Source organism: Pholis gunnellus, assembly GCF_910591455.1.
Source record: "Pholis gunnellus genome assembly, chromosome: 8".
In the NCBI taxonomy this organism is placed as follows: domain Eukaryota; kingdom Metazoa; phylum Chordata; class Actinopteri; order Perciformes; family Pholidae; genus Pholis; species Pholis gunnellus.
This window is the reverse complement of record NC_136534.1, coordinates 25,682,156-25,704,262: the sequence shown is the minus strand read 5'-3', so window position 1 is coordinate 25,704,262 and position 22,107 is coordinate 25,682,156. Positions and strand designations below refer to the sequence as shown.

Sequence of the window (22,107 nt, the reverse complement as noted above, 5' to 3'; positions counted from 1 at the left end):
TAAACTGAAGGAAGGATTCAATGGGCAATCATTTAGCAATTTTATCAAATTAAACAAACCCGTGAGACGTCATTGTTGCTGGTCAAAGCTGTGAAAGTCTTATAGTTTCATTCCTGCAGTTTCATATTTCTTACCAGGAGTGCCACAGGGTACTACACTCGGTCCTCTGACATTTTCAATGGGGGATTGAATCATTCGCAGCTTCTAAACAAACTATTGTCTTAAATCTAAAATAAATTTTGGTCCCATTTTTAACCCACTTCTAACATCAGCTGGAATTCAATGAGACGAACCTCGAAGTTGCCACCAGTTGAATGTCTTGGCGTTTTATGATCTCATGTGCTCGTTGCTCGTGTTCACATTTGTGCACTGACCGGTCCTTTCACCAGACCCTGCTCTTTGCGTGCCACCGGCGCGTGAATGCTACAGTCCCGCGCCTCGCAGAAACCCGGCACGCCTGCAACCCCGAGCATGCCGGACTGGCCGACCGGACCAGGGAAGCCGCGGGGACCTCGGGGACCGTCCATGCCGTTTTTGGGTTCTGCTGAGTGACCTGGCAAACCTGCGGAGAGGAAATGACAGAATATATAAACCTTTAGATTAACTAGTAGAAAGTCTGGCCCACTTATTTACAAGAGGATTTAAATGCAAGGTGAAAAAGAGAAGAACATATATCATATAGATAGCAGATCGTAGCTTTTTACAAACAAGCAACATGTTATTGTATATTTTCTAAAAATGATAAAGTTCAATATGATATTGAACAATTTATAGACTATAAAGTGATGTAAAAATAAGCTCATGAAAGTCAGGTTTGAGAGTGGTAAAAAAAACACCTTAAAAAAGTCCTTTCATCGATGTTCTCCATTGGTGCATTAAAACTAAATAAATGATTGTATTGGAGTAGATTGTGCTTGATTTGCTCCGTAAGCATTCTCTGTAATTGTACATTTCTCCTCCCCATATGTTTTACTTATATTTCTTTATTCATTGTTTTTTGTCTTTACAAGTTGAATGTGGTGAATTTCCATCATCGAGATAATCGTGAATATCATGATCGTGAAAAATTAGAGCCTGATTTAAAAATACAGGAATTATCAGGTAGGAAAATATTTTATTTATTTTTCCTTTATTTATGTGATAGTATCTTATGATTTATGATGATTAATGATGATTTATGATACCTTAATGTTTGGTTGTTTGTTTTTTACTAAAAAGGATGTTCACAAATGAAAGATGTGTCCAACCTTTCTTGCAATATAAATATTTGTTTCTGAACAAAATGTAAGGTAAAGAGACTACAGTATGTTTAATTGTCAAATATTGCACATATTTTGGCTAGGGTAATGATGACATGAATTTTCATATCGTCCCATTCCTTCTTTAAAGGGGACACAGTCGTGATCGGGCTTATTCAGGAGAAAACAACAAACTGATTTTACAGTTTTTTTCCGTAAATTTACAACTTTAATCTTCAGAGTTTCTTTTCTTAATATTAACCCCTTCCATTCGTTTCATTTTTTCAAATCTACAATGGCCCTAATATCCCGTCGAAATGTCCCCATCCCATAAAATACATGATTCAGCACAAATTAAACTGCTGAATCATGAAACGTGATTCAGATTTGGTCTGCAGCAGCTTCTACAACCTTCAGGAGATGTTAAAGTGTTCATGGTTGAGTGGAGATTAACAAAGTGTCGCACCTCTGATGCCTTGTGGTCCGTCGGGTCCGGCCAGACCTTTACCTGGATCACCTGTGCTGGCTTTAGGTCCCTTTTGACCTGGTAGGACAAAACACAAAGCGACTAGAGAACTCCATTCAGAACAAACATGTTTTTCACTTGATTAGAGGTTGAAAAATAAATGAATGTGTTTAAATTTCTTCTTTTAACGATTACTGATTTTTTTTTCAACTTGAATAAATAATAATTGTTGCCCTGAAATAACTAAGTCCATCCTCTCTGTTCGGGTGTGAGCAGCTACACACTTTCACCACAGGATGTTAACGAGAACGCAACGTTGTGTTTAACAGCCAGAAACACGTTTATTATACTTTATATTTCAGGCTAAGATTAAAGAGAAACTGTTGAAATCTGAGACAAATGGAGTAAATGCTGTTCATTCATCATCTGAAAGCATGATTTACAATCTTAAAGGCATGAATTTTGTATTTGTTCAAACATGTTATTATGTATATGAATTACTAAACTGAAAAAAAGAAGGAATACAAAAAATAAAAGGTTATCGAAACGTTCCTCCTGACACCAACAGTAAAACAATGTCGTCCACAATCCTTCTGTTATATTTACGATGTTTTTTACATCAGATATAATGTCACGGACACAGACGTTTGACTGGATGCATGAAGCATGAACGTGTGATGTTACCTCTGTCGCCCTGCGCTCCGTTCTGTCCCTCCAGTCCTCTGTCACCTTGAGCTCCTCTGGCTCCTTTCACTCCGGTTTTTCCTGCTTTGCCCTGATAGGTGGAGGCAGAAATTGTCCAATTAGTCCTCAATTCGGTCATTTTTAATGTCGTTATAACGCGGGATTCTCACACGTGCTGGAGGACGATGATCAACAATTTAATCCAATGTCCCTGAAGAGGAATACAGTACATGATGTGTTTTACAGTGTTTTTAAAAGGCAGTAGGGATGAGTATCGTGAGGATTTCATCTATACTAGTACTCCTATTGATTCTGCTTATCAGTTCGGTTTCTTATAGATACGAATATCGGTTCTCTTTGATAATTTTGTGAGAAACAAAAGACCATTAATTAGGAAAAGAATCAATATTTCTTTATTTTTCTTCTATGTAAACAAATATTCTTTCTTGAGCAGCAACACAAGAAGCTCTAAAATCTTTAAACTACATTCTCAGCTCATCAATGATCTCAGTGATGATCCTGTTCTTCTGATCAAACTCCGTATGACATCAGTAACGTATGACATCACCACCGTTACCTGACGGCTGCTCCACAGACTGATGTTCTGCTTGTTGGTCACATGTTGTGATGAACTTACTTGTGAGAGTTTCATTGTGTTTGAGACGACCAGAGTTCTCTCTGATCATGATGCGAGTCTCACGCTGTACTGAGAGGAGTCTGTGTGTGTGTGTGTGTGTGTGTGTGTGTGTGTGTGTGTGTGTGTGTCAGAGTTTTTTTGTGTAAAAACAGAAGTTATAGTATGTTTTATGGCCATTTTTAAGATATGTTTTAAGATATCGGGATAATATTATGAACTACATTTGGCCAGGGTGGCCAGAAATTCATAGGTTTTTTTGTTTAAATGTTGCCCCCCTCTCGCGTACAATCGTCCCATACCAGAAAATTTACAAAAATACCTCCAAAAACACAAACTAATCCAATAAAAAATCTGTTGAAATATAATCTCGCTTTCAAGAAATTGCCTTTTTTTGTGTGAAAACTGAAAATACAGTAAGTTTTATTGTCATTTTAAGATATTTAAGGCTTTTTAAAACTGAAATTATTTCCCCACTTTAAAGTGAATCATTGAAACAGTGCAGCAGACTAATACTGACACCTCCTCTATAGGTCTGGTGAACTGAACCAATAAACCGTCTCCCCCATCGTAGCCGTGAGGCAGCAGAGAGGAACTTACAGATTTCCCCGGTGACCCCGACAGCCCTTGTCCCCCTGGCGGTCCGATGAGGGTCCGGTTGTTGACGGGGCAGCCCTGCGAGCACTTGGCCCGGATGGAGGCGGCGTACTGGGAGATCTGGGCCGTGACCACGCCTCTGCAGAGCTGCAGGACCTGCTCATCAGTCAGACCAGCACCCTGAGGGACCAAAAACCACTCAGGTTATATCTTCTCTACATCCCGGCGACAATAAACACCAACTTTAACAAATCCTTTAATCTTAAAATAAGGTTTGACATTTTTGGAACGTCAGTCAAAACCTTTAAAGTCGATTTTAAAAAAAACTGCCCAAACCGTGACTCACAGAGGGACCAGGAACTCCTTTGGGTCCTGCTTGTCCTTTAACACCGAGGTCACCGATGGCACCGCGCTCCCCTCTGGTACCCGGGACGCCGGCCGGTCCGCCGGGGCCGGGGATGCCGTCGCGACCGTCTGCAGCTTTTGGTCCACGCTGTCGCGGAAAAAACAAACGAGGAAAAAGAAGGACGAAGAAGTAAAAATGAAAGAGTTTTGATCACATTATTATTGTCTCTTTTACTGTTGCTTACTGTTTATCCTGTAGACATCCTGTTTATAGGGCCAAAGATCAACTTTATTTTACACCTTTAAAAAGCTATTTTGGACAGAAGTCATGAACCTGACGTTTATCATTTAATAATATGCCTAAATTATATAGAAGTCTGCAATAAAACATGATGTCTTCTATCTGTTTCTGCTCTCCTGAGCTGCATTAGATGCGTGTGTGTGTTTGAATGACGTCGAGGTAAATAAATAAAGCAAGCACCTGTCCTTTGTCTCCACCGTCTCCCACGCTTCCCTGAACGGTGACAAAGAAGGAACAAACTAGTCAGTGAGTGAAACCCAAACAGGTGTGGAAACAGGAAGTGAAATGGAGATTACAGTATGAGGGAGTTTCATCATCAGATGACATTACCTTTTGTCCTTTAACAGCTTTAATGCCCTTCTTCCCTGCTGCCCCCTGCAAGGAAACAACATGACGACATCATCAACAACATGTGATTAAAGAGGAAGTTGTGGTCATTTTCTCACAACAACAACAGCTGAGGGATTCCTTGAGTAAAGCATTGTTTTATAGTAAACAATTAGTTAATCGACAATAGGTCTGTTTGACGGGAGAGGAAGGGAAACTCCCGTCAGTGTGAACCTGTTCAACTCAACTTTATTGACACACCTTCATTCAAACGGGGCAAAACTGAATCAAACTAATTTAAAAAACAACAATACATAAAAACAATTCTGCAAGGCTAGAAATTACAATAAAACAATAAGAATAAATTAATAAAAATGAAAATAATGAAATAAAATTAACACCCGGGATAAAATAATGTAAAACAACTTAAAAACGAATGCTATAAGTTAATAAGTTGTTTCTATTTGTGTATAAGTACATGTACCTGCTCAGTAAAGCTGATTCTGACTCGATATTGTGGCGACGGCTGAGCCAGCGGCTAGAAGCTAACGGTGCTAACAGCGCTAACAGTGCTGACAGAGCTAACGGCGTGTCATCAAACACTCACCGTGCCACCGTCGGGTCCCGTCTCACCTTTGGAACCCTGGAAGAAGTTCAGGTGACAGTTCAGGTTGTGTTACTTGATTTACGATCGTATTAAAGTCGCTCTTTGTGTAAAGAGGAAACCCTGGTGGTGTCTGATATCCAATAAAAGATCGATATCAGTCTGTTATGTATTGATAACAGGCGGTTTGAGTTGAACCCACAGTCTGGCCCTGCAGGCCCTTCGATCCGAGTTTCCCCGGTACTCCGGCGTCTCCCTGCTCTCCTCCAGCTCCCTGTTGAACAAACGAATAATACTCAGTCAAAGGGATGAATTCATGATAAATATATTCACGTTTAACCGGCGAATCTTTAGTTTTCTCTCTTGTTACCTCTCAGCCATGAATTCTCCACCACTATATGCAATCTACATATTTAACTATTGACATTTCTGTTATTCAGTGGGTTTTATTTCACATCATTTTATGTTTTTACATTAATTATTATAGTCTATCCCTGTTTTTATGTTCATTCTGCCTATTTCTGTGTTCCTGTTGTAATGAACTGTGGGCTTGCATTTCTTGTACGACAGGTTTTATCAAAATAAAGTTTAATACTATTATTATGATTATGATTATTATTTATTTATTTATTCATTCAGCCCAAAATAAATGTGCTGCATATCTCCATACGGTATATGCTGAGTATCACATGTTGTATAAATATATACATTATTAAAGAAGGTTTAACTGGAAGTAAAAGACATTTGAAGGCATTGAACTTTTCACCGGGAAAACCCCTCAAATATCGAAAGAGGAAGAATAAACCAACGGTTTCTTTATAGGTCGATGATCAGAGAGTCTGGAGTTTTTCTCGCTGGCTTCCTGTTTGTCATCATTTAATGTCAGAGTTCGTGAGAAGTCAAATAACCAAAGTTAAAGTAAATGTGTCTTAGTGTGCTGTGAGTTGTGTGACCTGGAGAAGTCATCCATCTGTTCACCATATGAATGTTTTACTTTCAGATTTGACTCTTTTCAACAGATGAGGAATCTTGTTTTTCTCACCTTCTTCTCATTATTCGGTCTTATTCTATATTTTCTAAATATGCTGCTTTTGAGCTCTTTTTTCTAGAGTATAATATATACATATATATACTCTGACTATTAACTTAATTTTGGCAGTGTAAATATTGTATGTATTTTGGATTTGCACCATATTGTTATTTTAGACCTTTATATGTGCACTCTTCACCTTTTGTATTGCAGCTGCTGCACGACAAGTTCCCTCTGTGTGTGTGTTTAAAGCTTCATCTCATCTGTGTTAAAACCTGGAGGATGTAACATCCTGGTGAGGAAAAGGTTTTGCTCCAGATAGAAGAGAGTAAAACTTCAGCTTCGCAGATATTTCCAAAGTCCAAATAGTTCAAACGTTTCTATTAATTGTATTAAACCTAAAGTTAGTTGTTAAGAAGTGGCTTCTTCTACTTTAAATCTAGAGCTCCTTTGTTTTTATAATCCCACTGTTTGTGTTTATTTGCATTTTCCTTTATTATCTGATTTTCCTGATGGATTGATGGATGGAAGCCATAAAAACAATTTGTTCTATAAATGAGCAGAAAATGTTCACAGATGTTTAATGTTTAACTGACAAACTCTTCTCCAGACGTTCCGGATGTGACGTGAAGTTATCTCTGTGCCGATCATAACTACACGTTGTGATACTTTGAGGTTTCTTTACATTTTAGATTTACAACCAAAACCGAACTTCTTCAGAAAGAATTACAGAATAACTTCCGTGTTATTTCCTTCTTCTTCTTCTTCTTTTTTTTTTTCAATGCTGTTATCTCGAGATAACAGAGCTCGATAACGGGGTTCATTTATGTAGATTTATGTAGATTATTTCTTTCTTGTGGAGTAAAACAAAATGCAGATTTCTGGAGAGAATTTATCTCGAGAAAAACGTGGTTTTGTTTTCTCAAGATCACGAGATAATTATGGAGAAAAATACAATTTGAGCCGGTGTTGCAACAGATGTCACGACGCCATCTTTGCCATGCCATGACGCCAGATTGTATGCTCTGAGCTAGACTGACTGTGTGAGGTATCACACGTTGCACCTTTAAAACGACGAGTCAGGAATCAAACCTGTGACTTTTAGAGTTCACTCACCCCGGCGCCCACTCGGCCTCGAGGTCCTTTCACTCCACGATCCCCCTTACTGCCCTGCAGAGGAAGAACAGACACCATTACGCCGAGTAGACCGTTTTGTTTTATTAAAATGTCTATTTTAAAAGCTCACATTTTGACCTGGAAAATCATACATTTAACTGTATTATTTAGGTCTGTGCTTTTTCCACTGTGACATGTCAAAATGTCTCCAAAAAGTTGTTTCTTTAACAATTGAACTTGTGATCCGGCAGGACGTGAAGGAACTCGCCTCAAAATAGGAAACAACAGATGTTTGGACGGACACGAGACGCTGTCATCACTCATTTTGCAAGAACGTACGGTTTGTATTCAGAACAATCACACAGTATCACAATGAAGTGGGAGTTCCTGCCGACTCATTTCATCCAAACACAATGTTAAACGACTCACATGAAATTCAAAAGAGCTGAAAAAACCTCAATGAATTAAAAAGTGGATACCAGTGAGGATCATCCAATCAGAAGCTAATGAAACAAATCCAGCACTAAAATATGTGTAACTGATATAACAGACTTTTATGTTTTTATGCTGAAGAACGTTGAGGTTATCATAAAATAAATGTACTTTCATCTGCAAATTGACGGAGAGGGAAAAATAACTCTATCACAGAATTTTTACTAAACTAAAAAATAAACTGAACTGAAACTGAATAATAAGGTTAAAGTAACTTTGGTGGTATAATAGGAATTGTATAATTGTAAAAGGGATCATTTCCGATCTCTTGTCTGACGTACTTATCAATAGTCAGCTTCATTAATATTCAGCTTATTCCCGATAATAAATGCCGGTCGACACGCCCCCATTTTAGAGAAACTGACAGAACAGGAAAATCAATTTCAGACACCCGACAGTATCAACAGGCTATTTAAGTGTGGGCTATATTTAGAATTAAGATGAGAGCGTTATGAGTCGCCACTGATTTCTTTTAGGGCCAAACTGAGCTAAACATTAATAAAAGTACTAATGTAACTTCTCATGTGGATTAATAAAGTGCTGCATGTAATTGTCTCTGCAGCGTTGAGCCTTTATGTTCGTTACCTTGACTCCAAACTGTCCAGGCTCTCCCATCACACCCGGGACTCCTATGCGACCCTGAGGAGGACAAACAACAGGGGTTTGAACACAGGGGGGGGGGGGGGCTAAAGATGGCAGACAGAACTACAGAACTCTAATCAACTCACATCTTCTCCGGGGTCGCCGTCACTGCCCGGCAGGCCGCCAAAACCTTCACCGCCCTCAAGAGAGAAAAAGAAAAATCATTGAATCCTGTGTGTTGGAAAACAACTGAATCTAATCAGAACAGCTGGATTTGACGGGAATTTCCTGTTTGTTATTTTTAATCTAGTACAGATCAGACGAGTGTTTTGATTAAAGGACAAAATCACACAGTTTGTCAGGTTTTCTGTATTTTACAGAATAATAAATGTAATGTCTTGGACTACGCTTTGAAGACGTCACATTGTGCTCTGTGACGGACTTCTTTTCACTGTTTTTGACATTTTTTAAACTAAACAATAATTGTTTATGGACAAAAAACCCCCGAGATGAATTGATAATGATGATAAATCTATGGCTCTACTTTCAGACTGCAGGCAAAAGGGGCCCACATTTGATTTGTGTTAATAAACAGTGAAAGTATGGAGGTGGTTGCTTCTTCTTCTTTATTTATATCTGACACTTCTTCCGTCGCTCTTTCAAACTCTTGAACCAGAGTTGGTGATTGTTGGAACAGAGGAAAGACGAACAAAGACAGTTTTCAATACGTTTGGAATGAAAGCTGATTTTAACCTTTTACATCAGCTTCATGCCAAGATCAAATACATGTCGTTATATTGTTATACAGCCCAGGTGACGTTGGTTTTGTTTGCACAGTTCTTCGGTTCCTCAGCAGGAGTGTATCTTCGATGTGCACTAGTGAACTGGGTGTGCACCAGTGTGACTGGTGACCTACGGTGTGACAGGCACATGAGGAATGTTGTGAAAATGCAAAACATGTCAACACATGTCTACTTTGACTTCTACTGTGGCTGCAGTTTTGGTTTCAGTTTGAAGTCTTTTTTTAAATGTGTTTTGATGTTGATCAGGGAAGATGCGACACGCTTTAAAAGTCAGATAAGTGTGTTTTTTGTGTGTTTTTTGTGTGTTTTTCTCGATTCACACGAAGCTCAAAGCAACAGAGAATACTTTTGGGAATGTACGTGTGCTTTTCTGGTGCTCCTCTTATGTGTCACTGGTGCTGTCCAAAGGACGATTGTGATAATATGTTTAGTATCTGCTCACCAGTTTCTGTTTCACTCTGATTACATCACCTTCACTATAGAGGTGCAGTCTAAATGAGGCACTGTCTGAAGAAAGAAAAAGCAGAACTAGAAAGATTCTCGGGTATTTCTCTGAAGCTGAAGTGTAAGTTCTGTATTGAGTGAGATGAGACACGAGAGCGTTTATTTTAAATTCATTCCAGAAATTCACAGCTGCCAGAAATGAAAGAAGAGAAATGTTCTCCTTCTCCCTGAGAGGAGTAAACGTGCCGCCTGTGAGATAATCGTCTGTCGTGTTAATTAGGGAGCTTTAAAAAACAACAACTTCAGAGCCAGGCTAGCCAGTCTTTATGCTAAGCTAGGCTAACCCTGCCATGACTCCAGCTCTGTATTTAACACACAGATACGAGACTGAAATGAATCTCTAAACACTAACTTTCGGAAAGAAAGCTTCAGAAATGTTGAACTATTGATGTGTACATCTGGTCTCGGTCGTGACCAAAGACTATATAGAGACCTGTCAATCACTGTGTAGCCCCGCCCCTAAAGCATCCCCTGCTTTATGGTCTGTTTGACTCTAAATGGACCATCATCTACTAAATGAACATCATGCTGTACTGAAGAAGACTTGAAACTAGAGATTGAGACCATAAACTCATGTTTACAATGTTTACTGAGGTAATAAATCAAGAGAGAAGTAGAGTCATTTTCTCATAGACTTCTGTGAACACACACACCCACACACACACACACAGTTATTTAAAAAACAGGGAGCAGTGTGTAGCTGTCAGTCACAGTGAGTAAGCAGGCTGTGGTTCAGTGTTTTGCTCAAAGGCACCTCAGCGAAGGTCAAACCTGTGACTTTTTAGCTGCTGACTGAATGTTTGTAAGCATGATCCTTCACATTGTGTTTCACATGCTGTCATATGACAATAACGTTGCACAACAGTTTCTTCCTTTTTTATTTGTTTTCAATGTTTTACTAATGGAGCTCTTTGAATATCTAGAATCCCTCTAGCGCCACCTGGAGGCCGCAGAGTTCATCAGACGGTGGTTCCCGACCTCCTTGTGATCATTTTAACAAACCAATGTGTTGTTCTGCTCTAAAGACGTGTTCTAGTTCTCTCTACTTCTAGTCATGATGGTTCTGTTTCCATAGAGGAGCTTTTATTTTGGAGGGAGAATCAAGACCACAGAGAGTAAGATGTGACAGGAGAGGAATAAAAATGGATGGCGATGGAGAGCGAGCTGTACCCAGCATGCAGTTCGGCGGGGGGGGTATTTTCTTGCCCTGTTCATCATCTCACGACCCCTCAGCTTTATTTTGTAACCCTTGGTTGACCCTGAATTTAACAGAACTTTAACATAACTTCGTCCAGCAGTATTTGAGCAACTGACTCACAGACGCTCTGGAAGGAATGAGGTTTCAGTATTTCCTCCATAGAAGTGTTACATAATAACGGTCGTCATTGGGAAACTAAAACGAAACGGAGACTGATGTTTATCACACACACACACGCCCACCCACACACCCACACACCCACACACACACCCACACACCCACACACACACACGCCCACACACACAGTGAGTCATGTGACCTGAGGATAAACTCACCACAACCCATCAGTGACGTTTAACAGTAAACAACATTAATAAAGTAAAGACTCGTGTGTTTGTACCTTTGGTCCGCTGGGTCCGATGGATCCCGTCTGTCCAGTGTAACCCTGAGGACGACACACATGATCAAATGTTTAATATCACTAACGCATCGCTGCACTGAAGAGGAGTAAACCATTTCAAAGTCGATGCAAAGATTACGTATACAGTTAATTCAGGAGTGCTGATTAAATAAAAACACGTGGGAAGAACTTTAATAAAAGAGTAAATAAATGATTGTTGTGTTAAAGTTACTCTGGCTGAATCGTCTTTAAGAGGCTTCAGTCTGAGTGAACGAAACTCACTGAAGGAAGTCTGAACAGAAGTAACGCATGCTCACTTCCACTCTCTCTATCGTCACAGTAGAAGCTTTGTACTCAGCTGAAAACACATCAAACACGCTAATAAATCCCGGCCTGGGAGTCCCCTGGTGGAATGTATGGAAGCGTGTGACGGGACCTTATTTTGTTAAAATGATTATCAAGCAAAGAACAATTCAATTCCAGCAAACAAAGATCTACTCCGGTGTCTGAGAGGTTGTTATTGTGCACTTATGTGGATTATAGAAAACAAATATAGTATTCTGTGCCTGATAATAATGTATCTGGCATAAAGAATAACTCAGGCAGAGACATTGACTAAAAGGTATTCTGAGCTCAAAGTTGTTTCCATTTGCATTGCCAGTAATGCTAATTATCCACGTTTTTACACATTCTTTTAGCTCTAAATAGAAACTTATGGTGAAAGGGTAACAAAGAAGAATGAGCATCTTTCTCACAGTGTATCCGTTGTTGCCGACGTCACCTGGAAACCCAGGAGCTCCGATCTGACCCTGTGAGAGGAGACGTGACGGTGAAAGAGACGCAGAGTTAGTGATGAACTCCGTCTCCCTCTGACGTGAGCAGAAGGAACTACAAGCAACGGAGTCACAGTATGTTCACCGTCACAAAGCAGGAGAGGTCACCGAGGGGACGAATGTATCAAAATCAATAGTTTGGTGTTAATCAATAGGCGGAATGTTGAGCCAGATTAGGAAGAAATGCATCAAGAAAATAATACAGGAATAGATCAATTTAAAAATGTATAAATCCAAAAATCTATAAATAAATAAATAACATTTAGATAACAGAGTAAATAAATATGGGAAATTATACAAAATTAGGTAAATAAAGAAGCAAATTAAACGTAAATATCAGTTTTTGTCAAATTTGATTAATTGATGAATTTATTTTAAATTTTATTTTTAGTATATTAAAAAGCATATTAATTTAGTCATTGATTTATTTGTTATCTTATTATTTAGTCAGCTTTATTCAGGTGAAGTTCTTCTTCTCTGTTTTCGTACCTTCAGCCCGTCTCGTCCCTGAGGACCCTCTTTGCCTTTGTCCCCCAGAGACCCCTGAACAGAGACGACAACAAAGGAAAGGTTCATAACAAACGATGAAAACACATGAACTGAAAACATCATTTGTTTTATGGAAAAGCACACGTGTATAAGGATTCTAAACATTAATAAAACATCTTGATTTTACATTTTAGAAACAGGATGAAAAAATCAAACCCCACCGACAGATAAAAGAGGAAATTAGATTTTCATATTTAACTCAATAAATTCAGTAATACAAAATGTTTTGCCTTTACTTTACTTCTGGATTATGATGCCACATTTAAGGTATAAATGTTTAGAAAATAAACGGTAAAATACTGTTAAACTAAAAGATATTACATAAAAAACAAGTGACAGTAATACATTTAGTCTTCAGTGTTTCAAACCTAAACATTCTTCAAACTTAAATATAAAACCTAAATACCTTTCACACTTTTAAGAACAATGAAATCCTTTCTAATCACACATGTTCATTACCTTTGTACAGCGTGTTTAAAGAAATAGAATGAAGCGTAAACGTGGGTGTTTCAGACTTTTCTTTACCTTGATACCTGCACCTCCCTTTGGTCCTGGAGACCCAGCGCCACCACGAGGGCCCTGAAATACAACAAATAATTTAAATTAAATTGAAAATAAACTGTGAGTCTGTGCAGCACAAACGTTATAGTTTAAATACTAATAAAAAAACTAAAACGAACATATACTGTAGACTGCAGACTGCAGCATATTTAAACGTGACTTCATCTGTTCTTCATTAAAGCAGTCAAAACATTTACAATCTGAGCTCTTTAACTGAGAAATACATTCACACATGTTGTTTAACAGCTGATCTAATAGCAACAACTAAAACCCCCAAATCCACCAGCAGCCTCTGGCGAGAGGAAGGAAACCGTGACGGCTGGTTGTGGTGTTAAACTGGCAGGTGGAGGAGCAGAAACTCTGGGGGGCTTCCAACAAATACTGGATCAGCAGCTGGAGAAGACCTGGATCAGGTTTCCATTACAATGAGTTCATGCGTTTGTTGTTTCACACACAAAAACCAAAACAGCCGGAGGGGAAAAACAAACGGTGTCACAACATGCAACCGAGGTGCTGAACAATAAGTAAACGTCAGATTTGAATATGTCAGAGGTGTTTATGTTTAGCTCCATATGTTTAGCAGGGCTGCAGCTCTGAATGATGACGGGACAGGTTAGCTGTTAGCTTCGTGGTTAAAGTACTCGCAGACATAACACTGCACAGCTTTCTGATTCATCCACATTATTCCACTACAACACGAGATGCTTTATTTCTGCTTACAGAGATATAGTTTAACTAAAACTGACATTTAGACAAAATGTTTTATTTTAACTAACAGGGATATCGTTTATTGTTTTATTTGTTCTTTGCTTGCTCTGTGAAGCACTTTGTATCTTTGTTTTGGTAAGTGCTATATAATTAAATATATTGTTACTATTATTATTATTTTAATGTAAAATATCATCTTCAAAACATTGAGTTAATGAATAATAATAACACTTAAAACTCTTTCACTGTACTTTCATTTATATATCACATGGATTGTTTAATTGATACATTTAAAATAATAATAATAATAATTCATTTTCTTCTTTATTCTACTCTGTCTCATAATGTATGAGTCTGTTGAGGACGACAGGATGAAAGAGGTCGAGGTTGAGTCCTTACAGTCTCACCAGGACCTCCGACTCCTCCGCGGGGTCCCTCCAAACCGAAGTCCCCCTGTGGACAAAAAACACGTCACATGTGGATAAAACATCTCATTATTAAGCCAATCAATCGCTAACTGTTTATAAAATATAATTCATAACCAGAATATTTACATGTGCATGTGTGTGTGTGTGTGCGCATGTGTGTGTGTGTGTGTGTGTGTTTGTTTACCTTCAGTCCCAGCTCTCCCAGCTCGCCTCGGTCTCCTATAAGTCCAGGTTCTCCCTGTTAACGACAAAAAAGTTATTAACATCTCGTATTATGAGAAGAAGAAGAAGAAGAAGAAGAAGAAGAAGAAGAAGAAGAAGAAGAATCTAGAATTTAAACGCTCAACATTAAAGTGAAACTAGTTTTTAAATTGTCACATTAAAAACAGTAAAACTCTTCGTGTGACCCGACGTTAAAGAAGTATTCAGATCCTTCATTTAAGTTAAAGTAGAAACACTACATTCCAAAAATACTTCACTACAAGTAAAAAGTCCTGAATTCAAAATGATATTCAAGTATTATCGGCAGAATGTACTTAAAGTGAAAGTATCATGATGCAGAACGGCTCCTTTCAAATTGTTTTGTTAATACAGAATAATATATTATTGACTTTTTATCACTAACTAGTACATGAAGAGGATTCTACTGTTGTAGTTTGTCAACGTGGAGCCAGTTTGAGATACTTCTTGTACTACTGGGTAGATTAGTAGTATTGTACTACATCTTATCATAAAAGCATATCAGGTTCTTTTAAACGTAAAAAGTGTCAAATAAACGTATCGGAGTAGAAGTACAAAGAAGCATACAATGGAAATACTCAAGTGAAGTACAACGTTGTACTTCAGCAGAGTATTTGAGGACTCGCTCTACCACTGTGTGTGATTCTGAGGTTTCCACTCAGCAGGTACTTTATTATTTATTGAGAATCATCAGTGAAGCGTCTTTTTTAAAGTCACCATGGCTCCAGAGAAACCAGACGCTCCGTCATCTCCTTCAGGTCCAACATCGCCCTGCAGGACCAGAGGTCAGAGGTCAGAGGTCAAAGGTCAAAACTAACTCAACGGACAAACACAGCAACCAACAACAGGAAAGGCTTTGTTCGTTTTGAGAACTGCATTTTGTATCAATCAGAGACACAGTGAGTCATTTCTTTGAACTTTAAAGAGTTAATTCAAATATAAATATATATACATATATTACAAATTCAATGCATCCAAATTACTCCAACTATATTCACAACCTGTATAAAAACAATGAATGTATTTCACGTTAGGCTTTTAATCAAAGTATTGTTTCTGTTCCGTTTGAGTATCTATTTAAAAATAGCTTTTTTTTGGCTTTAACCTCATTTCTATGGTTTTACTCGACCTGTTCTTCTTTTTCTTTAAATCAAAGTATTGTTTGTGTGTCATGTTTTTAAACATAGTTTTCATCTCGTTGTGTGTTATTGTCTAACCTCAGACAGCGTTGTGGCCTCTGACTGAGTATAAAATGAGTTTTTACTTGTGTTTCATGTTCGGCTCTATCGTCCTGTTTTAAGTGTTTCTGCAGCTTTTGCTTCACTTTCTCTTTCCTTCAGTTTGTTCCTCCGTGTTTTCTTGTACTTTCAGTTTGTGTTTACTAAAACAAGTGCAGGTGTATTTATTTATATGTTCAGTAATCATACATCAGTGTTGTAGTAACGTGATTTACTGACCACTGGTCCGGTGTCTCCTCCTCTCCCCCGAACCCCTTTGGTTCCTTTATAACCCTAAAAACAAACATGTTAACACAAGCAAACCTTGGACACACATCTGTAGCATAATTATTATTCGGGATTCCGCATCATTAAAATAAAAATGCAGTAATAATGTTTTGGTCTCTCACCTCTCTGCCTTGAGTTCCTGGCTCTGCAGTTTTACCCTGCAGACCTCTGGATCCCTGAAGGAGACAATAACGCATACAGATCAAGAAAAAGACCCAATTTCTTGTGTGCACATGCAGATAAACTATTACTGAATGCACTTTAAACTGAAAGTGGCATCAAAGATTCTCAGATACAAGATATATATATATTAGATCGTTTCGTTAATGTGTTTTTGATGAATGCAGCGAGTGATGAGATCTGTCCAGCGGGACAAACAGCCGTGTTTGCTGAGAGTAAAGTGACCATGACGCGATGAAATGAGTCGGTACCTTTGGTCCCGCGAAGCCAGCGAATCCAGGCTGTCCCGGTTCACAGTCGCACTCGGTCGGCCCCTCCTCTCCGAGGTCTGCGTCGCCCCCGGACTCCTCCGAGGAGTCGGTGTCCGGTCCTGCTGGACGAAACTCGAACGGGACCTGAAACACAAGAATATTACAACACGGGGAGAGTGAAAATACGCACTAAAGACGTTTTACTGGTTGTGAACCGGTCTCAGTGTAGTCCTGATCCTCTATCAGACCTCCATCAGTAAAGAGACCGTCAGAGAGAAGATGGTCTGTTTCTATAGAGTTATTCTTGATGCTCGTCATCGGAGCCACCGGGTCGGATTCTGGTGAAACCAGATGAAATCATGCAGGTTCACCAGAACCTCCTTCAGCTCAGACTCCAGCAGAGACCGGTCCACCGTGGACAGACCCAGATCCTCCAGCAGAGACCGGTCCACCGTGGACAGACCCAGATCCGGAGCTCCGGAGGGAGGAGGAGAGCTCAGCTCCCGGCAGCAGCAGCAGCAGCATCATCTCCTCCTCCTCCTCCTCCTCCTCCTCCTCCTCCTCCTCCTCGAGTTTCTACTTTGTGTAAAGACTTCAGATTTAAAAGGTCAGAATTTGCACTTATGGTGAGAAATTGTAGAGTAAGAAATAAACCGCTTTGTGTAGGATTAAAGAAATGTAGATTATCATCCCCAACAGAACATTTTAGAGTTTTAAATAAAATGTTTGACCTTGTACACAGCAGTCAAAAAATATAAAATTCATCTCTAAATCCAAACTACGCAACCTCCCTTTAATGAAGGTCATGTGGTGAGATCGAAAGCTCCAGAACAGCCGCTAAATGGACCTTTGTGGCGAAACATGAGCCGCTCTGCTGGCAGCGAAGACCTCCGGCCCTCGGCGGTCGTCATACCTGCATGGTCTCCGTGTCCTCCTTGGCGTAGTGGGACTCGGCGGTGGTGGCGTAGGGGAAGGCGTCCTCGGTGATCATGGTGACCCGGGTGGGTTCAGGACCGTAGGGGTCCTCGGGCCTCTGGTCCTCGTCGTAGCTGTGAGTCGGCTCAGGCGGATACTCTGAGCGCACGGAGGAGACGAGATGGGGCAACATTGAGACTTTTAGTCCTGAGGATTCATGTTTTGAGGTGTGGTTGTGTGAGGCAGTCAGTGTATTACTACAGTAGATGGATTTGGAGAAACAGACAGAAAGGTCTGTCTGACAGCACGGTGAGGAGTGTGCTGCTGATGTTCAGGTGTACTGTTGTCAGGTAGGAGTGAACAGTCAGGGTCACTGTGCTCACCTGGTTGAGGAGAGACTACGCCGTCATAGCGCTCGACCACGGAGCCTTCATGGGTGTGTTCCTCACCTGGACACACACACGTTAAACACACACACATCAGAGCTCATTCTACTCTATAGGATGGACTTCACGTGGGCGGCTCGTTGGTCTAGGGGTATGATTCTCACTTCGGGTGTGAGAGGTCCCGGGTTCAAATCCCGGACGAGCCCTGACTTTGAGGCACTGAAATCTTGCAGATAGATGAAACTTAAGCTGAATTATTGACATTAAAAATCACAATAGTGGAAAAATAAAGCACAAACCCGATTGTGTGTCAATCAACAAGCAGCTCTAAATCTTAATAACATTAAGTGATTTTCATGTTGGACTGATTGGAACGTGCTCCAGCTTTTTCAGACATCATTTCCAGAAATATACAAACTTCCTGATTTCAGCAGTAAAAACACATTCAGATAGTTACGGACAAAAAATCATCTGAAAATTCAGATAAATTGTGAGGAATATATTTTAGAATTTCGAGACCAAACAATTCATTCCATCCTAATCACAAACATATTGTTTATTCAGCTCGCTCTTCTAATATTCAACACACTTGTTTCCTATAATAGAACATCATTTCATAATTAACAAAAAACAAACAGATCTAGTTTCATGAAAGCAGGAATTAGAGCTGCAAGAATTAAACGATGAGTTATGAACTAATAAATGAATCGGGCAACTGTTATGATAATTGATGGATCAGTTTGAGTGATTTATTTAAACTCTCTGATTCCAGCTTCTTAAATGTGAAGATGTTCTGGTTTCTTTACTCGTCTGTGACAGTAAACTGAATACATTAAACATCAGAGGACGTCATCTTGGGCTTTGGGAAACACTGACTGACATTATTCACCATCTTATAGACCAAACAACTAATCAACAGATTAAACGCTGACTAAAACAATACATAGTCGCAGCCCTTCTGGAGTAAACGTGACTTTATGAGCTGCTGATGAACACAAGTGAACATCTGACCTGAGTGGTATCCAGAATATTCCTCCTGGCAGAGAGACGAGACGACGCACAGCGAGAACACAAGCAGACCTGAGAGGAGAGACGGCTGCAGGGAGAAAACAACAACAAGTCATTTAACATCATCTAACGCTTAATTTATCATCTGTATGAAGACCAGAGCGAGTCTGGTCCACCTCACAGCAAGACGTTTCTGGATATCTGGCTGGTTTTTGGTGCAGAGCTGGGAAAATTGAGACTCACCTGAAGATCACAACCATTTAAATGTATTGATGAAAACATTATGGGATGAACCGATAAAGCACTTTTTCTGTACAAAGTGCTTTCCAGATTAAAAGTACGACACACGAACTGAGAGCATGAAGCAGCACTGAGGTGGAGCAAGTGCAGAAAAATACATGAATATGTTCATATAAGAACGTAAGATATGCGAAATAAGCTCATATAAAACAAGTTCAAGAAAAGGAAATGACCACAAATATATAAACAAATAAGATGCAAACAGCTAGAATGACAATAAAAGAACAAATTCTTCAATTCAAAACAGATACTGAAACTTACAAACTGAACGAATGATTCAAAATAGAAATTAAAAAACAGAAAAAAGACAGTTGAGTAGGAACAATGGAGCCTTCTTAGGAGTGTCACATCTCACACCTCACTCTACTTTAAGGGTTCTGTTACGTGAAAGTGGCTCATAGGTAACGACTCTCTCTTTAGGAGCGAGAGGTCTGTGGTTCAAATCCCGGAGCAGCCCTGACTTTGACACATGACACGTCACAGACTTATAAAACTATAACATGGAGAGAAACGTCCCATTTGACCATCTTCTACATTTTATAAAAGAAAAGCACAAATGTCAATAAAGCCTGTAATGCAATAATTATACATTAATTTATTAGAAGGCAACACTTTCTGTAACACAGGAGGATTATAAAAGGTCAGACACATTGATGTTGATGAAGACGAGGGTCGTATTGTTATAATTATAAGTGTCAACATTAGAACATAATACCGGGAGGAAATGGAAGCACACGTGCACTTCACAAGATATAAATGAATTCCTTGAACTGGTGATAAAATTGGATTGTACATTGTTGTTATTGTATTTTATATCTCAGCCTCGGACCTGCAGTCGGAGCTCTGGAGGGAGGAGGAGAGCTCAGCTTCCGGCAGCAGCAGCAGCGTCTGCTCCTCCTGCTCCTCCTCCTCCTCCTCCTCCTCCAGGAGCAAAGCTTCTCCTCTCTGGGAGCAAACACAGAGACCACGCTGCTGGAGACCCAGGACGTATCGCTGGACCCGCTGGAGGGAAGGGAGGCACGGGTGAACCAGAACCAGGACTGAGAGGGGCAGACTGTCAGACCTGCTGCAGTAACGAGAGGTTTTCTGAAGGGACTCTGGTGCTCAGAGACACTACCACTGTAGTCCACAGGGGGCGACAGAACCAACAATAAATAAAAGTTCCTCATCGTGACTTTAAATTATCCTTAAAGTTAAAAGCAGAGAGTCAGTTGACAGTCATGGTTGGCAATATTTTATATTTTTTCTTTTTGTCAACAAATATCATAAAAAGACCAATGCTGACAATTTATTTAATTTAGTAAAAAAAGCAGCAAAGAGCAGACGCAAGAAGAGTTTTTGTTAAACTAAACAATAAACACAAATGAACCGGGTTTCACTCGTGAAGCATTAATCAAATAAAGAATTCAATATGAACCTTTTTGCCACATATCCATGAGGTTTAAGAAGTTTTATCCCAACACGTTTGCAGCACGATGCTGTAAATAAACACCAACTATTCAGGTTAGTTTGGGAATGAAGCAATGATCCTGACCTGCAGGACCTCCGGGGCAGTGAGGTGAGACACGGCCTTCACTCGCCCCACGCTCCTGTTCTCACGGATCTTTGTTTTAGAGAAAGCTAATGGCACCTCTTGTTGTCATTTGAAGGCGTGTTTCTTTATTTCTTTTCATAGATACTTTACCTAAATAAATAAAATACTCAGTTGAGTCCCTGTGGTCTGGTGAGAGATGAGGCTTTGGTATGAGGAGTCTTTCAAAAGAAAACGAGAGACGTAATAATCGGTCGTGATCGTCCACAGAGGAGGATTCTTGTAAATGTTCTTTCAAGCAGAACTCCTCCTAAACAAACTTCTCTCAGCCCGCCTGAATGTGCTGCATGAAGCCGAGTCAATTATAACAATTATAATAAATTACAATAATGATCTATTGTACTGAAGAAGTCATATTAAAATAGTATTTCAGGACTGAACATCAAGACATTTAACATCAGCGGGTTTCAGCTCGATTCTCTCTGCGGGTCAGTTCAGATTAAAATGAGTTTGATTTATCAAACAGAGGTCTCAACACACACATCAGTGTCAGATAATAATAATGAAGTCCACACATTAAGGGTCTGACTATGAGACTGTAAACAACCCGTGCTGCAACTTTTTCCTAAAGTAAACAAACCAACTGAAATGTCTCTCTCTCTCCATCACTTACACAAAATGTCATTTAAATTTGATCCGAGTTGATTCAACTAGACTTCGACCCCCCCGGTCCCATCAGGGGACCACAAGCGACACCAAACCTGCAGCCTGCCCCCCCCCCCCCCCCTCACCACCCAAACCCAGACCTTTCTCCTCTTACCTTGTCGCTTGAGGCTCCCATGGTGCTGCAGACTCCCCTCAGACCAGACCAGACCAGAGCCAGACCAGATCCTGCACAGGACGCTTTCAGGATACAGACGAGGACAAAAAGAAACGACCTGATTCAGCTTTTCCCTGAGCAGCTCTCGTCACAGCATGATCCCCCGTGTCCTCTCTCTGTCTCCTCTCCCTGTCCCTCCAGGATCCCTCAGGTTCCCAGGCACTGACGGGATCCTCTCTCCCTCTTTCTCTCTCTCTCTCTTGATCTTCTCGTCCTCTATCTCGGCGTATCAACAGGGTGAGAAATACCTGAGCCGGAGTCCAGCATCAGCAGAGAAGACTGAGAGAGAAAAGAGAGAGACGAGTGGATCTGTGAAGCAAAGTCTTTAACTTTAAGCCGACGTTTTTTCTTTGTGGATCATTTTAATATCTGAAATATCTATATAGAGCCCAACTTTCTACCACAACCAAACATTAAACGCAACATTCGCGCCACAAAGACAACTTGAAATGTGTCAATATGTTTTACAAGAGGCTGCAAGTACTTCACCTGTATTATACACCAGAAGAAC

General features: G+C 39.9%; 1 protein-coding gene across 1 annotated transcript; it reads right to left on the bottom strand.

Moving 5' to 3' along the window:
- Positions 1-248: 248 nt before the first annotated feature.
- Positions 249-21,557, bottom strand: LOC306699743 (uncharacterized protein; the record flags this gene model as incomplete). Its single annotated transcript, XM_079164463.1, has 26 exons — positions 249-562; positions 1,705-1,782; positions 2,389-2,479; positions 3,623-3,799; positions 3,966-4,112; positions 4,446-4,478; positions 4,596-4,640; positions 5,200-5,235; positions 5,399-5,470; positions 7,343-7,396; positions 8,420-8,473; positions 8,563-8,616; positions 11,322-11,366; positions 12,077-12,130; positions 12,644-12,697; positions 13,229-13,282; positions 14,372-14,425; positions 14,585-14,638; positions 15,358-15,411; positions 16,098-16,151; positions 16,268-16,321; positions 16,577-16,720; positions 17,490-17,650; positions 17,875-17,940; positions 18,889-18,973; positions 21,537-21,557. The coding sequence occupies 26 exons, from the start codon at positions 21,555-21,557 to the stop codon at positions 357-359; spliced, it is 2,001 nt and encodes a 666-aa protein (XP_079020589.1). The 3' UTR covers positions 249-356.
- Between the last annotated feature and the right edge of the window lie 550 nt (positions 21,558-22,107).